Here is an 18,248-nt window from a genome sequence, read left to right as displayed (position 1 = left end):
TGGTATCATTAAGGACCCAGAGCTGCCCATTTTCTCTTTATTCTAATAGGAAAACAATTACTGATAGAAATCTGAGATTAAAAATAGGGTCCTCCCTGTTGCTCCAAACAAATACCTAAACACAGTACGTATCTCAGTCCTCTGTTCCCGGAGATTCCAGCCTACCCCAGGAAAGAACTGTCCTGTATAAAGCAAAACCCAAGTCATCCCCCTCCAGAAGTTTCTCTGGCAGCCAAGCCTGACCCTGAGGGTTTCACTTTGCTTTAAAAGCTAGGAATGGCCTCTAGAGCCAGGAACACATTAATACAACAGTTCAACCTCAGCACCAAGTCAGGTACGAAGCACTTGATATGTGGAATTTATATCAAGTTTAAATTTCTGGAAATAGACTTTGGTTGCTAATGACAATTACAATTATACCATAGTCTGTAATTTGAGAAAAGGTGAAATGTATTAAATATATATTTAGTTTTAATAAAAAGATAAAATTATTACAGAAATAATCGAGAGAGAGAAAATCTATTATTTATTTGAAAAATAAAACATTTTATCCAGTAATGTGTTATGTGGTTTTATACATTGAGTTATTCAATAAAATGGGCAGAGAAAAATGAAGAGTACATATGTAGAGGTTTTGCTCTAATTTCTCCTCCACCAATAACTCTAATACAGGGTCTGCAAGATTAGATGACCCACGTAGCAGGCCAGCTGTCAGCACAATATGGACCTACCATAGTGCCCTTTTCTGCTTTGGCCCTCACTCAAAACTGTCAGATTTGATGTCACCCAGTATATAAAGGAGAGCAGCCTTCCTAGATGTGAAATATGCTGCCTTTAGAACCCAAAGAGGCCTGTCAGGCATTGTGCTTTCTTCTTCATAGTGGAACATACAAGTTGTAAATAACTTGTCTCTTACTTTAGAGGAGATGTCTTAGCATGCCCCAGATCACTGGATACTTCTCCCCCAAAATTTTACTGATGTTATAGGCCCCTGAATTTCATAAGTTTTATCTCACCCTCTGGAGCACATGTGCTTTATCAAGGCCTCCAATTAACTAGTCCTCCCATTGAATTAACATAATCCATTAGTAGAGTGAACTAAGTGATTTTCCATAGAATGTGTGGTCTAGACTTCTTTCAATTATAACAGAAGCAAGATCATTAACATAGCCTTGGGGACAAGACCATATATGTATACTGTCGTTTTTTCCATGTGAATGTCAGCCGTTTCTGATCCTTTAATAGGGATGGAAAACCATGCACCCAATGGTTATGTGGCATCTACCCACAGACATGTTAATCTGCTCTAACAAAGATGCCACATCTGGCACAGCTGTAATCAGGGCTACTAGTTGGTTGAATTGTCCTTAGTCCAACTGTCATCTTGCAGGATCTGTCTAAATTTTGCAGGGGACAGAATGGTTAATTAAATGAAGAAGAAATAGTGGAGGCCACCATTCATGTCTATCTTGTATGTCTGTAAAGGTAGCACCTTAGTGAGCCCCACAGAAAACTCTGAAACTGGGGTCGTACACAAAAATGAGTTAACATAGGCATGAGACTGCTATCCTTGGAAAGGCCTGCAAGGTTGCAAGGTTGCAAGGTTGGTTCTTGAGTGGCATCTGGAAATTTGTATTTGGGGAGGGCTTCCACCATTCCCTAACTGATAAGAGTAGCTCACTGTGCCAGCCAGACTGTTTGTACAGACAATGTGGTTTATGCAGAACACCCAGTTTCCTTCTGGGAGTCTGGATTTGAGAATCTGTTTGTTAGGTAAAGGGGGGCTGTATGACCAGCCCCAAATGGAACTTTGAACATTGAATCTTTAATGAGCTTCCCTGGTAGACAACGTGTATTGTCACAGTTCAGTGCTATAAGACTTAAATGTGTCCTGTGTGATTACACTGAGGAAGGACTCAGAAGCTACACCTGGTTTCCTCTAGACTTTGTGCCATGTGCCTTTTCCCTTAGCTGATTGTGCTTCTTCTTTGTATCCTTTTGCTATAGTCATAGCCTTGAGTACAACTATATGCCAAATTCTGTGAGTCCTTCTAGTGAATCATGAAACTTGTGTGTGCTCTTGGGGACCTCAACACAGATGACCTTCCAAACTTGTCCTGCGTTACGGCAAAGAAGCTATATTAGTCCGTTTTCACACTGCTGATAAAGACATCCCCAAGACTGGGCAATTTACAAAAGAAGTTTAATGGACTTATAGTTCCACATGGCTGGGGAGGCCTCACAATCATGACAGAAGGTGAGGAGGAGCAAGTCACATCTTACGTGGATGGCGACAGGCAAAAAGAACGTCTGCAGAGAAACTCCCTTTTTTTTTTTTTCAAATCATCAGATCTCAGGAGACCCATTCACTATCACCAGAATGGCATGGGAAAGACCCGCCCCCATGATTCAGTCATCTCCCACTAGGTCCCTCCCACAACACATGGGAATTATGGGAGCTACAAGATGAGATTTGGGTGGGGACACAGAGCCAAACCGTGTCATTCCGCCCCAGCCCCTCCCAAATCTCATATCTTCACATTTCAAAACCAATCATGCCTTTCCAACAGTCCCCCAAAGTCTCAATGCATTTCATCATTAACTCAAAAGTCCACAGCCCAAAGTCTGATCTGAGACAGGGCAATTCCCTTCCACCTATGAGCCTGTAAAATCAAAAGCAAGTTAGTTACTTCCTAGATACAATGAGGTACAAGCATTAGGTAAATACAGCCATTCAAATGGGAGAAATTGGCCAAAACAAAGAGGCTGCAGGCCCCATGCAAGTCCAAAGTCCAGCAGGGCAGTCAAATCTTAAGCTTCAAAATTATCTCCTTTGACTCCATGTCTCACATTCAGGTCATGCTAATGCAAGGCATAGGTTTCTATAGTCTTGGGCAGCTCCATCCCTGTGGCTTTGCAGGCCTGGTTCAGCCTCCCTCCTGGCTGCCTTTATGGGCTGGCATTGAATGTCTGTGACTTTTCCAGGCTCACAGTGTAAGCTGTTGGTGGATCTACCATTCTAGGGTCTGGAGGACGGTAGTCCTCTTCTCACAGCTCCACTAGGCAGTGCCCCAGTAGGGACTCTGTGTGGGGGTTCCAACCCCACATTTCCCTTCTGCACTGCCCTAGCAGAGGTTCTCCATGAGGACCCTGGCCCTACAACAAACTTCTGCCTGGGCATCCAGGCGTTTCCATACATCTGAAATCTAGGCAGAGGTGCCCAAACCTCAGTTCTTGACTTCTGTGCACTCAAAGGCTCAACACCATATGGAAGCTGCCAAGGCTGAAGACTTGCACCCTCTGAAGCCATGGCCCAAGGTCTATGTTGGCCCCTTTCAGCCATGGCTGGAGTGGCTGGGACACAGGGCACCAAGTCCCTGGGCTGCACACAACACGGGGACCCTGGGCCTGGCCCACAAAACCATACTTTCCTCCTAGGCCTCCAGATCTGTGATGGAAGGGGCTGCCTTGAAGATCGCTGACATGCCCTGGAGACATTTTCCCCATTGTCTTGGGGATTAACATTCAGCTCCTCATTACTTATGCAAGTTTCTGCAGCCGGCTTGAATTTCTCTTCAGAAAATGGGATTTTCTTTTTATTGCAAGTTGGGCTGCAAATTTTCTGAACTTTTATGCTCTCTTTTCCTTATAAAACTGAATGCCTTTAACAGTACCCAAGTCACCTCTTGAATGCTTTGCTGCTTAGAAATTGCTTCCACCGGATACCCTAAATCATCTCTCTCAAGTTCAAAGTTCCACAGATCTCTAGGGCAGGGCAAAATGCTGCCAGTTTCCTTACTAAAACATAACAAGAGTCACCTTTGCTCCAGTTCCCAACAAGTTGCTCATCTCCATCTGAGACCACCTCAGCCTGGATTTCATTGTCCATATTGTTACCAGCATTTTGGTCAAAGCCATTCAACAAGTCTCTAGGAAGTTCCAAACTTTCCCACATTTTCCTATCTTCTTCTGAGCCCTCTAAACTGTTCCAACGTCTGCCTGTTACCCAGTTCCAAAGTTGCTTCCACATTTTCAGGTATCTTTTCATCAGCACCCCAGTCTCGGTACCAATTTGCTGTATTAGTCCATTTTCACAGTGCTGATAAAGACATACCCAAGACTGGGCAATTTACGAAAGAAAAAAGTTAAATGGATTTACAGTTCCACATGGCTGGAGAGGCCTCACAATCATGGTGGAAGGCAAGGAGGAGCAAGTCACATCTTACATGGATGGTAGCAGGCAAAAAGAGCTTGTGCAGAGAAACTCCTGTTTTTTTTCCTTTTTTTTAATTTTTTTTAATTATATTTTAAGTTCTAGGGTACATGTGCACAGCATGCAGGTTCCTTACATATGTATACATGTGCCATGTTGGTGTGCTGCACCCATTAACTCATCATTTACATTAGGTATATCTCCTAATGCTATCCCTCCCCCTCCCCCCACCCCACAACAGGCCCCGGTGTGTGATGTTCCCCTTCCTGTGTCCAAGTGTTCTCATTGTTCAGTTCCCACCTATGAGTGAGAACATGCAGTGTTTGGTTTTTTGTCCTTGCAATAGTTTGCTGAGAATGATGGTTTCCAGCTTCATCCATGTCCCTACAAAGGACATGAACTCATCATTTTTTGTGGCTGCATAGTATTCCATGGTGTATATGTGCCACATTTTCTTAATCCAGTCTATCGTTGGACATTTGGGTTGGTTCCAAGTCTTTGCTCTTGTGAATAGTGCTGCAATAAACATACAATGGAACAGAACAGAGCCCTCAGAAATAATACCACACATCTACAACCATCTGATCTTTGACAAACCTGACAGAAACAAGAAATGGGGAAAAGATTCCCTGTTTAACAAATGGTGCTGGGAAAACTGGCTAGTCATGTGTAGAAAGCTGAAACTGGATCCCTTCCTTACACCTTATACAAAAATTAATTCAAGATGGATTAAAGACTTAAATATTAGACCTAAAACCATAAAAACCCTAGAAGGAAACCTAGGCAATACCATTCAGGACATAGGCATGGACAAGGACTTCATGTCTAAATCACCAAAAGCAATGGCAACAAAAGCCAAAATTGACAAATGGGATCTAATGAAACTAAAGAGCTTCTGCACAGCAAAAGAAACTACCATCAGAGTGAACAGGCAACCTACAGAATGGGAGAAAATTTTTGCAATCTACTCATCTGACAGATGGCTAATATCCAGAATCTATAAAGAACTCAAACAAATTTACAAGAAAAAAACAACCCCGTCAACAAGTGGGCAAAGGATATGAACAGACACTTCTCGAAAGAAGACATTTATGCAGCCAACAGACACATGAAAAAGATGCTCATCATCACTGGCCATCAGAGAAATGCAAATCAAAACCACAATGAGGGCCAGACGCGGTGGCTCAGGCTTGTAATCCCAGCACTTTGGGAGGCCGAGGCGGGCGGATCACGAGGTCAGGAGATCGAGACCACGGTGAAACCCCGTCTCTACTAAAAATACAAAAAATTAACCGGGCATGGTGGCAGGCGCCTGTAGTCCCAGCTACTCGGAGAGGCTGAGGCGGGAGAATGGCGTGAACCCAGGAGGTGGAGCTTGCAGTGAGCCGAGATTGCACCACTGCACTCCAGCCTGGGCGACAGAGTGAGACTCTGTCTCAAAAAAAAAAAACCACAATGAGATACCATCTCACACCAGTTAGAATGGCAGTCATTTAAAAGTCAGGAAACAACAGGTGCTGGAGAGGATGTGGAGACATAGCAACACTTTTACACTGTTGGTAGGACTGTAAACTAGTTCAACCATTGTGGAAGACAGTGTGGCGATTCCTCAGGGATCTAGAACTAGAAATACCGTTTGACCCAGCCATCCCTTTACTGGGTATATACCCAAAGGATTATAAATCAGGCTGCTATAAAGACACTTGCACATGTATGAGAAACTCCTGTTTTTTAAGAAACTATCAGATCTCATGAGACCCATTCACTATCATGAGAACAGCACAGGAAAGACATGCCCCATGGTTCATTCATCTCCAACTGGGTCCCTCCCACAACACATGGGGAACTACAAGATGAAATTCGGGTGGGGACACAGAGCCAAACCATATCAGAAGCTATGCCTTTATACACTTGTATCACCAGTTATTTGATGAGGGCTGCCCCATGAAGAGGGCATGCCATCCAGCAAGGCAGTTCAACTGGAGCAATTTCTGAAGAAGGCTGAGGTCTGTCTTCCAGGAGCACTCCCAGCAGCTGGAGGAATAAGTCCTTTGTTCCTGAAGGGAGTTCTGTACCTCAGAGTTCATTATCTATTTGAACTCCCTAGCACTCACTTCTCTCTATTCTGCTCTAACCCAGAGTTACTCTGTAATCTAATGCTCTCAGTAATGAAGAATTAGTGATATGTCAACCAACTTCAGAGTAAAACTGCTCTAGCAGGTCCCTCTAGTTATGAACAGATGCATTTCCCAAAGATCTGTTGTATGTTGGAGACTTACTATGGTATTAACCATAGTTAATATAATAATATAATATGTTAACTTACTATGGTGCTTACTTAGTACTAAGTACTAAGGTACTTTTGTACTTTTTGCATTAGATTCAACATAAACTGGGTAAAGATGGAAAATCAGACATGAGCTGGTATAATACCAGGCAGTCTGCAAAACTATCCAGACATCTAAAACAATACCTTTCTGTATATTGCAATCTATCTGGGTACCTACATCATAACTGACAAATTTCTCTGTCCTAGCTCCACTTCTATTGATTGTATACCCTTAACATCTCTCAGATACAGCCCCTTTCCCACTCAATCTCTAGGACCATTTCCTTGGTTTAAGCTGTTATTTGTTAACTTCACTGCTGCAAGAAAGTCTTTGGTCTCCCTGTTTCCAGTCTGTCTCCAGAGGGGTTTTTCTAAAATGCATATATCAATAATTATATTAAACACAAGTGATCTAAAAATCCCAATTAAAAGGCAGGGATTGTGAGACTGGATTAAAAAGCAAAGCCCAGGCTGGGCACAGTGGTTCACGCTTGTAATCCCAGCACTTTGGGAGGCCGAGGCAGGCAGATCACCTAAGGTCGGGAATTCAAGACCAGCCTGACCAACATGGAGAAACCCCATCTCTACTAAAAATACAAAATTAGCCAGGTGTGGTGGTGCATGCCTGTAATCCCAGCTACTTAGGAGGCTGAGGCAGGAAAATTGCTTGAACCTGGGAGGCAGAGGTTGCGGTGAGCCGAGATCACGCCATTGCACTCCAGCCTGGGCAACAAGAGCAAAACTCTATCTAAAAAAAAAAAAATAAGAGAGAAGCCCAATCATATGCTGGATCAGACAGTTACTTTATTTTTTAATTTATTTTATTTATTTAGTTAGTTAGTTATTTAGTTATTGAAACAGGGTCTCACTCTGTCTCCCAGACTGGTGCAGTGGCGTGATCACGTCTCACTGCAACCTCCACCTCCTGGGCTCAAGCGATCCTCCCACCTCAGCCTGCCAAGTATCTGGGACTACAGGTGTGCACCACCGTGCCTAGCTAATTGTTGTATTTTTTGTAGAGACAAGGTTTCACCATGTTGCCCAGGCTGATCTTGAACTCCTGGGCTCACGCAATCTGCCCACCTCGGCCTCCCAAAGTGCTGGGATTACAGGTGTGAGCCACTGCACCTGGCCACAGCTAGTTTAAATACAAAGAATCCAGTAGGTTAAAGGATAGAAAAAGATATCCCTGTGATAACACTAATCAAAAGAAAGTTGGGGTAATAATAGACAAAATCGATTTCAAAGCAAAGTATATAAACAGGGAAAATGAGGGTTGTTTCATAATGATGAAAGGGTCTATTAAGAGGATATACAGTCCTAATATTTATGCACCTAATTAGAAAGCTTAAAATTCATATGCAAAAACTTGCAGAACTGCAAGAAGAAATAGGTAAATACAAGAGTTGTCAAAAAAAAATATGAGTATGGGCAGAGCTGAAAACAGTCCTGGAGGGAAAAGACGTGGTCTCAGAAGTCTAGGGGGGCACCAAAACTAACGAGGACTGTGAAAGAATAATGCCCCCTGCAAAGATGTCCAGGTCCTAATCCCTAGAACATGTGAATATCACTAATATGGTTTGGCTCAGTGTCCCCACCCAAATCTCATCTTGAATTGTGCTCCCATAATTCCCATGTGTTGTGGGAGGGACTTGGTGGGAGATAATTGAATCATGGGAGCAGTTTCCCCCATACTGTTCTCATGGTAATGAATAAGTCTCAAAAGATCTGATGGTTTGATAAGAGGGAACCCATTTTGGTTGACTCATTCTCTCTCTTTGCCTGCCACCATCCTCTTAAGATGTGACTTTCTTCTCCTTGCATTCTGCCATGATTATGAGGCCTCCCCCACCACGTGGAACTGTGAGTCCAATTAAACTACTTTCTTTGGTAAATTGCCCAGTCTCAGGTATGTCTTTATCAGCAGTGTGAAAATGGACTAATACAATCACATTTCTTACATGGTCAAAGAGAGCTTGCAGATTTGATTAAATTAAGGATCTAAAATATGGAAAGATTATCCTGGATTCTCCACCTGAGTCCTTACAAGAGACAGGCAGGAGAATCAGAGTCCAAGGAGATGTGACTATGGAAGCAAAGGTTGTGATAATTAATAGCCATGAGCTAAGGAATGTGGACAGCCTCTAGAAGCTGGAAAAGGGAAGGAAATGAATTCTCCCAGAGAGCATCCAGAGGGAATGCAGCCCTGCTGTCCCATTTTAGATTTTGGACCTCCAGAACAACTGTAAGATAATTTGTGTTGTGTTTTACTCCACTAAGTTTGTGGTAATTTGTTACAATGGCAATAGGAAGCTAATACTAGGCTAAGACAATATCAGAGAAGTTATATCCCAAGAAGTGGGGGCAACTGCAAAGTTAGTCAAATGTAACAAGCGGCAAAGACAGAATCTAAAGGAAAGATTGGTTCTAGCTTGTTATGATGAGCCAGGTAGGGCATGGCACATGAGTAGACAGCCCCAGTTTGGGAGATAGCATTAAAAAATATCCTGAAACACTCAAAAAAGTTTCATATTCCTCTAGCAAGGGACTCTGGACATGCACATACAGTGCCCCAAAACAGGAAATTACATACATGACCCAGATTGTAGGATTTGAGATTCTCAAAAACAGAAAAAGGTGAGCTGAACTAGGAAGCCCTGTGTTTCACAGCCTCAGTATTGTGGAAAAAAAAAAAAAAAAAACAAGAACATAAGAATGTCATTGGAGTGGGCCAGGGAAGCCTGGCCTGTGCCTGAGAAGATAAATTCTACTTGTAGAGGGCCTGATTCTCTGGCCAAAAGAAAAAATATTCCATCCCTAGGAAGATGAGAGGTATAATTGGCTGTTCCACTGGACTAATGGGAAGAGGGAAGCCAGGTTTCTAAAACCTAAAGGCAAGCCTGGGTAGGGCCTGAGCCATTGATGCCTCTTGTTGACTACCCTCTTCATAGATCTCATTATTTTACTTTCACATTGCTGCCTGAAACTTCATTTAATATTTTAACAACTGTCACAGCTCCCTTTGGAGAACACGCTCAGAATAAACAACTGTCCCCCTGCTGCCACATCCCTCACCTTCCAGTTAGCTATGCTTCTGATCATAGAATTGTGCCTGATGCAGAGCAGGAGCTGACAGAGATTGAAACGAAAGAAGAAAATGTTAGATTAGGACCAGGAAACCCAAGAGCAGAAGACCTACAATTTGTAATCTAAGAACCACATGAGGGTCCATGATGAGCACTAGTCACAGCTGTTGAGGAAGAAATGCTGAGAACCTAGCACATTCAACATTTCCACACATATTTTTCAGGAGCCAGGAACTGTATGCCAGGGAATATGCTAGGCATTGGAGAAACAACATAGATTCACTTCCTGTCTTCAAGGAGATTACATGCTAGTATGAAGTTCCAAAAGCCACAATCCAAGGATACCAGGGAGCGCAGCCATGTATCTCAAGACAATGGGTTCTTGAATTCAGCCTAATGCCTTTCTCCTCATTGTGCACTACTTTATTGGACAACACACATGGCTCAATAGATTTATACCACAGCATCTTACAGTTTAAGTGTTTGGGTCTATCATTTTATATCTATCTTCTCAGGTACATAAAGAAGTTTACAGACTAACATGTTTAGTGTAATAACCCGTCACATATACTGCTTTCAAAGCCCCATACACTAGTGTGAGGGAACAACAGGAATAAGGTGAAGACATTCACAACCTACAGGGACATACAAGTATATAACACAAATACAGATAAGTGGGCAATATAGCAGGGTCTGTGGCAATTAAAGGTACTGAAACTATGAAATTAATGGAGCTTCAAAATTACAAAATAGAACATAAATTTGTCAGTGTGGACACTTTGAAAGTGCTGTCCCAGAACCTGGATTCTGCAAGCACCTTCCTGGGATGTGAGAGTAGGAGACCAAACCAGCTGGGGAGAACCAAACAGACTTAGGTTCAAGTCCCCAGCCTCCCACTTCATTATATACGGGAAGTGGGTCAACTTGCTGAACTTCTCTGAGCACTTACAAAGTAGACAATAGCATCTTACCGATTGGTGGTGAGAATTTTATTTAATTGTGTATAAAACATAGACCATCAAATGAGCCATCCACATACTGTTTTTCTTTCTTCTTTAAATTCCATCCCATCCCAGAAACACAGGAAAAGGAAACAAGAACAGGAAGAAGAACAAAAACCAAGAGGAGAGAAATGCATTTCATTGGGAATGGCAAGTGGACAGGCAACAGTGGTCAGGTAGGCTATTTGTGCCTTAAGTAATCTTCCCTCTCTGTGGCAGCTCAGAAGCAGGCAAGGAACATTGTATCACTGAAAGGGAAAATTTTAATCACCATCCTCCTCTTCATCCTCTCACTCCAATACTGACAAGCCATTTAATCTATCTTAGATATGTTTCGTTCATTCACCCATTCATTCAACTTTATAAAACATCTTGACAGTGTTACTTAGAATGTTCCCAGACCAGTGTACACAAATCAAGGCACTTGGAGCAGAATGTAGATCAACTACATCACAAAGCACACCATTTAGCTCAGTCAATTTTTTTTCTGAGCAAGACTTCCTTAGTAAATGAAATCATATGTTGATTTACATTCTGGAACAAGAGCTTTTTCTCATTCTGAACCAGTCAGAAAGAGTTCATAGGCTAGCTACTTTGTGTAGCAGTGTCTCAGAGTATCAAGTCACTTACTAAACGGATAATCCTTGAACTCACCTGAGCTCCATGGTTTGTCGTCAGTTAACAGCAGAGGAGTTCCTGACAGATTTGTGTCCAATAATAAACTTCGCAAATCCTTGTGGTACAGCTTGTGCAGTTGAAAAGTAATATCACATCCGAATTTGCAGATTTGGGCCTTGTGCTTTTTAAACAGAAGAATTTTATTAAATAAAGAGTGAAGTGTATGTGCTATGCAGGATGCTAACCACAGATACTAGTGATTAGTACCTTATGGAGACAAGCATTCAGCTACAGACTTGCCAGTAAAATGTACTCAACATAAAATTTCAATAAAAATGAAGGATACTGGTGCTTATTAAACAGGTAGATTTTATAACGGTATAAAATGTTGCCAGGCTACACAGCTGAAAGAAACTACCTTTGAAATCCTGAGGAGGTAAAAAAATTTTGGATTGTCATTCTTATTATAACACTTGTCGATGGGTCTTAAGAGTAGAGAATGTCTTGATTATTGAGATGTACAGTTCAAGTTTCTATGGCCATCACCATCATCTGGACATATTTTGTTGAAAATCACATAGGAAAAGGGTGTAACGAGAAACAAGACCTGGCTATCCAAAGGATCAAACTCACCAGGACACCATAAAGACTGGTAAATTTTAGGATGAAATGCAAATGTATTCTATATATTAAAACTAAAAACCATTTTAGTAAGTTATTTTTAAATGTACCTGATAGCAAAGGGACTCTGTATGTGCCACGTGAGGGCTACGTGAGGACTGTTCATGACAGCATAAAGTAGAAGGCAACCCAAATATCCATCAAGCAGTAAATGGATAAATAAAACCGTGGCGTGCCCATGGAATGAAACAATAGGCACCAATTCAAAAAGACATCAATCCATATTATCGCCATGGGAAGACAAGACCTTAACGTGGATAAAAACAATATAAAGCACAACTCAAAATAGTATCTCACTTATATAAAATGTTTTGAAACCCACCTACAAAACAATTTATAAGTGTGTACGTGTGTGTGTGTGTGTGTGTGTGTATAAGTATATAGAAAAAGAAAGAAAAGATATATGCAAACTATTAAAGTGGTTACTTCTAGAGAGGGGGTTATATACTTCCTGGGAACAGAGAGAGAGAGTGCACATGAAAGAAAGAGAGATGAAGGGAGGGAGCAAAGGAGAACAAAAAAAGGAAAGAAGGGAGGAAAAGAAAATTATAATAACAGCATTCTACAAATTTAAATCAAAACCAGCCGGGCACAGTGGCTCATGCCTGTAATCCCAGCACTTTGGGAGGCTGAGGCAGGTGGACCACTTGAGGTCAGGAGTTCAAGACCAGCCTGGCCAACATGGCAAGACCTCATCTCTACTAAAAATACAAACATTAGCTGGGCATGGTAGCAGGCACCTGTAATCCCAGCTACTCAGGAGGCTGAGGCAGGAGAATTGCTTGAGCCCAGAGGGGCGGAGGTTTCAGTGAGCCAAGATTGCACCACTGCACTCCAGCCTGGGCAACAGAGCAAGACTCTGTCTACAAAAAAAAAAAAAATCAAAACCATTTCATCTCTGAAAAATGAGGCATTACTTGTTATCATTACCTTCATCATCCCCCTGGGACATTGGCTAAAGTTGGATCTAAGTCTTGAATTACTAGTATTTCCCGTGACACCTACATGTTTCAAAGAAATCTCCCAAACCCCTGCCAGCCCAGCGATTTGAGATTTAAAGAAACCGCTGTCAGGGTAGGTGTGTTTTAAAGATTTTAATTAGCTTGCCTGTGACTGGTCACCAGCAGAACCCTACAAATGACTGCCTCCATCCCTTGTTGTTCTCAACAATACAGCTTTCCAACTGACCCAATACCTCAGAAAACTAAAGAACGTGACTTCAAAGTACTGATATCTGAGAAGTATTGCATGCTGTAATAGAGCTGATCACGATTTTCGTAAATCCTCATATTTCTGCCTGTGTTTTGTTTCAGATATCCATGTTCAAGAGGAAATGTTTGTTCAAGGCAAAAAATTATTTCTCAGTAATCATCATAGCTAACATTTATAAGGTGCCAATCTTTATTCAGAGCACTTAAACTTTATTAACTCATTTAACTTCACAACAACCCTATAAGGTAGGTGCTATTATTATTATTCTCATTTTACAGAAGAGGAAATTAAACAGAGAAAAGCTAGGTAATTTGCCCAAGGTTTCACAGCTGGTATAACGATGTCTTCATATCATTATATGAAGTCACATTGTTGTTGGTTCTGATCTACAATGCAAGAGCCAGAGACTTTTGTTTTGTTTTATTTTGTCTTTTTTTATTTGTTCTGGAGACCCAGAGACTTTGATTCACTCATTGTTGAATTGTTGCTGAACATTCACAATGTCTTAAAAGCCAGACTTCAGTCACTCCATTTGGAAGCTCCAGTTGGGGCATTTAGAGGCTGAAGGATAAAATGTGAACTCATCTTGTGTCTGAAGCTGAGGAAAGCCCATAGTTACTCATTACCACAATCTGGATCTGTCTGACGCTACTGCCAAGCATAAACAGGGCAGATGCACACTCAGGATGAAGTCACCTTACCACATACACAGACAAAACATTCAAAGATCCACAGGTTTCACCAGCACAGGAGTCTGTCTAGGCACCTGGTTTCTCTCAGCTCTCAGAAAGAATGCATGGAATGATAAAAGATTGGTCCTGATCTCTGCTAATGCTTTACTCAACCACTGGAACTGACACAATTTTTTATTCTATGTCTACATCTCTAGTCTATAATCAAATACAAGAGCATAAAAAATTAATAGCGCTTCTTTCTCCATTTTAATACTAGGCTTAAGAATTTTCATTCTCTATGTGATTTGCTACTATAGTATATTAGTAATATTTCAGAACCAGTTTTAGCAAACCACTTGTGGCATACTGTGTATGGCTTCAGGTACAGCTGGATCTAGGAGTTCAAATGATGTTTTCAGAATCTGGAGTCTCTCAACTCTGCTTCATCAAGCAGCCTCTCCCTTCATGTAGGTATGTTCCTCACAACTTCAAGTCCAAAGACAAAATGTGTGCCTCCTTTCCAGTCATTCATATGGCTAGGTACTGGGCTGGGCAAGCCAAAATAATGGCAGTGGAGCAGAGAGAAGAGAGTAGGCTGGCTCTGTAGTGGTGGAGCATAGCTGCAGAGTGAAGATTTTTTGTTAGTAAATCGCTTCGTGTACATTTGTTTACCAGAACAAGGGGAACAGCATAGAAGTATTCTATCCTTGTTATGGCCATGATAGACAATATAGGTACTATGGGTCACCCCCAATAAATTACATTCTTGGAAGCTGACTCTTCTTAGCAGTGTCCCATCCACTCCCTCCCTGTGGACTACTGCTCTTCCCACTAGCCATGAGGTAGGTCCATGTGCTTTTGACATTTCTCAGAGAGAATAAACCAAACATTTATATAGGGTGATTTTTTAAACACTTTTTATAATGGAAAGTTCCAAACAAAAGTAGAGAGTATAATATATTCTAATGCATCCATCACCCAGCTTCAACAGTTATTAAACATGGACAGTCTTGTTTTATCCATACCCTCACTCCCTCCCCTCCTCTGATTATTTTGAAGCACATCCCAAGCAACATATAATCTGTAGCTATTTCAGCATATATCTCTAAAAGATAAGGACTTTATTTTTTCATTTTTGTTTGTTTTTTTAAAGACAGAGTCTCACTCCATCACCCAAGCTGGAGTGCCATGGCGCAATCTCGGCTCATCACTCCGTCACCCAGGCTGGAGTGCAGCGGCACAATCTCGGCTCACTACAACCTCCGCCTCCCAAGTTCAAGTGATTCTCATGCTTCAGCCTCCTGATCAGCTGGGACTACAGGACTGCACCACCATGCCCAGCTAATTTTTGTATTTTTTGGTAGAGACGGGGTTTCACCATGTTGGCCAGGCTGGTCTCAAACTCCTGGCTTCAAGTGATACCCCCCAACCTTGGCCTCCCAAAGTGCTAGGATTACAGGTGTGAGTCACCACCACCACATCTGGCCTAGGACTCTGTTTTTTTTTAGACAAAGGTATATATCACTGTTTCACCTAAAAACATTTAACAATAATCTCCCTCCAAACATTGTAATGGGTTGATATGTCTCTGAAGTCTCTTTTAATCTGTAGGTTCCCACTCCATTATTTATTTTACCTTGAAAAAAAGTTAACCAAGTGTTTTGCCCTACAGAACCTGGGTGAATTTTAAGGATACTACCACAGAGCTCTCACTGCAGTAGGACGACAGCCAGAGTCTCAAGAGCACACCTACTATAGAAATTAAAATCAAGAATTCTGGAGCCAAATTGCCTGGGTTCATAGCATGGCTCTGCCACTTCTTAGCCACAGGACAACCTCTCTGTGCCTCAGTTTTCCCATCTCTAAAATGGGGATGACAATAATAACTACCTCACTGGGTTGTTTTAAGAATTAAATGACTTAATGTATGTCCAATTCTTAGAACAGTGATGCTTAGAATATAGTAAATGATAACATAGGTGAGGAAATTGAGAGGCAGGGAAGCTGACTGGTCCAAGGTCTCGCAGCTAAACAATGGCAGGGCAGAGAGCAGAGCATGGATTTACCCCACTGGTTTAATACTCTGTTTCAAACCATCGATGAATGCAGACTCTCGTTGATGTGGGCATTACTCTCCCCCTCACCGGGATGTTACTGCCATTCTGTTGCTAAATCACTGGGATGAGGTTAGGAAACTTCTGCAGGCCTCAGGCTCCTGCTCTGCAAACTGAAGGAACTGGAGGTGTGGTTAAGGTGCCTGAACCCCCTTTTAGGAGAAATCTCAGCAGAAGATGCCCAAGCAAGCCTTGCAGGAAGTCATCCAGGCCACCTTCAAGTCAGTGCCAACCGCAGAATCTTTAGATCCCCCAAAAGAGCACCTGTCCCTTTATAGTGCTTCTGACAGAGAACCCTGAGGAGCCCTAGACCTCCCTCAACCTGACTCAGGGGTGCCCACCACTCCCCATCCTCCCTGACACACATAATCCTGGCTGAGGCAGCCCAAATAGCAGCTTCCCTGGATTACTCACCGTGGCCCTGTGAGAAGAATGCCTCTCCGAGCCAGCGTCCGCAGTTGTGACCACAGAGGGGAGACTAGCCTAATTGGACTTACCAGCAGCTCACCTTGGCTTCCTCGAGGCCCAGCAGCAGGACAGGGCCTTTCTCTGAGCGGAACTTGAACGATAAAAGAAGCAGGTGACCTCCAGTGGGCCCTTGAGGGTGTGAGAGGCAGCTCTGCGGGCCCACCCTAGAGCTGCATGTGGACAGTTAGAACAGCCTAGTCTTTCTGACATTGCCGGCCTAAGAGGTTTCATCTTTAGGGTTTTTTTCCTTCTCAGGCTGCTAGCTTCCATCTCACTTAATACAGAAGGATGGTTGCCATTGTCTTAATTTAAGCATCTGAAACAAATTACTTAGCAAAAACCATTTTCATTGTATCCAAACCCAGTGTCTTCAGTTTGAGCTCCCTGAAATTCCAAACACATGTTCAAACCACCAGGAAAGAGGGAGAGACTGAGAAGAGGGGGACTAAAGCAGGGAAGTCACTAGGAGATTCTCCCCAAAATCCCGATGTTCAGCCTCTGGGTGAAGGACATTCCATCCTGAGACAGAGGGGTTGCTCTCTTCACCAGCACCTTTCTGAAGTGTCTGTGTTAGAGGCAGTTCAGTGCTCGCACAGCAGCCTGAAATTCTTAGTCCTCCCACACATCTCCAGTCAAGGAGCGCTGGCCATGCCCCTTCATTGTCCATAAACACCCAGGCTCTTTATTTAGAAGCAATTGATTTCTCAAATCTTTTCCTATGTATTTATTCACTAAACCTGTCAAGCAACACATTTAAATGACAGAGAAAGAATATGGGCATGTGTTAGGATTCCCTAGAGAAACAGAACCAATAGGATGAGTATATGGAGAGGAGAGGTTTAGTTTAAGGAAGTGCCTCATGCAGTTATGGAGGCTGGCAAGTCCAAAATCTGCACGGTAGGCCAGGCAGGCTGAAGACTCAGAGAAGAGCCTACACCGCAGTTCCAGTCAAAAAGCTATCTGCCGCACAGCTCCCTCTTACTCAGGGAAGCTCAGTCTTTTATTCCATTCTGGCCTTCATTTGATCAGATGAGGCCCACCCACATTACAGAGGGCCATCTGTTTACTCAAAGCCCACTGATTTCAATATAAACATCATCCCAAAACACCCTCCCAGAAACATCCAGAATAATGTTTGACCAACTATCTGGGTACTAAAGCCCAGCCAAGTTGGCACATCAAATTAATCATTGCAGGGTGTGAGCAGGAGAAAAAAGAAGAGATGAGATTGCCCTGAGCCCGAATCCAGAAAGCAGGGCACAACAGAGAGCTAAAGACCCCTGAGTGAAGCCACCTCCTGCCCCCAAGTCCTTCCCTGATGCAGACTTGCTGGACAACCAGGTACGTGAACATGCAGGTACAGGCGCAGACCCTTCTCCCTTCCCTCCTCCTCCATGCCTTTCACAACTATTTGCTGAGTGTCACTGTGCCAAGCCCTGGGGCTAAAACTAATCAAGACTTGGTTCTTCTGTACACTTAAAAGTGGTTAAAATGGTCAATTTTATTTTACGTGTATTTTATCACAATTTAAAATAAATTTGAAAAAAAATTAAAAGACTGTTCTTGTCATCAAGGGTCCAAATGTCCAGAAGGGGAGGGCATACACGAAACACAATTTCAGTCTAAGTTCTCACTAAAAGCGTTGATAGCAGTTTCTTGGAAACTGCGACTTTAAACGAAATAGCTATAAGGAAACCAATTTTACCATAAGCTAATGGATAGAAACAGGAGTTAAGATTCTACCGCATATTTCTGGTCATAAAAATACTACCAAACCTTACTACATAAAGTAGTAAACCTCAGAGCCAAAACACTTCTAATATTAAACATTGAAATAAATGTGAGCTCTACA

At 42.4% G+C, this 18,248-nt stretch overlaps 2 protein-coding genes across 2 annotated transcripts in view; one reads left to right on the top strand and one right to left on the bottom strand.

The window, feature by feature from the left end:
- The window catches only part of THAP6 (THAP domain containing 6), a 28,856-nt gene extending 14,549 nt beyond the window's left edge, over nucleotides 1-14,307 (top strand). The window contains exons 5-6 of the mRNA XM_032150072.2: nucleotides 10,705-10,805; nucleotides 13,242-14,307. Of these exons, the coding sequence (XP_032005963.1) occupies nucleotides 10,705-10,805; nucleotides 13,242-13,296 (156 nt within the window). The 3' untranslated portion in view covers nucleotides 13,297-14,307. The remainder of the gene's footprint in view (nucleotides 1-10,704; nucleotides 10,806-13,241) is intronic.
- Nucleotides 14,308-14,365: 58 nt separating this feature from the next.
- Nucleotides 14,366-18,248, bottom strand: part of CDKL2 (cyclin dependent kinase like 2) — an 87,321-nt gene continuing 83,438 nt past the window's right edge. Inside the window, exon 14 of the mRNA XM_058433838.1 lies at nucleotides 14,366-14,434. The gene's annotated coding sequence lies outside the window, so the exon portion shown is untranslated. The remainder of the gene's footprint in view (nucleotides 14,435-18,248) is intronic.

The sequence above is a fragment of the Hylobates moloch genome, unplaced genomic scaffold (genome assembly GCF_009828535.3).
Source record: "Hylobates moloch isolate HMO894 unplaced genomic scaffold, HMol_V3 SCAFFOLD_2, whole genome shotgun sequence".
NCBI lineage: Eukaryota > Metazoa > Chordata > Mammalia > Primates > Hylobatidae > Hylobates > Hylobates moloch.
Note: the sequence above shows the minus strand (reverse complement) of the source record. Positions and strands in the feature narration are given on the sequence as shown.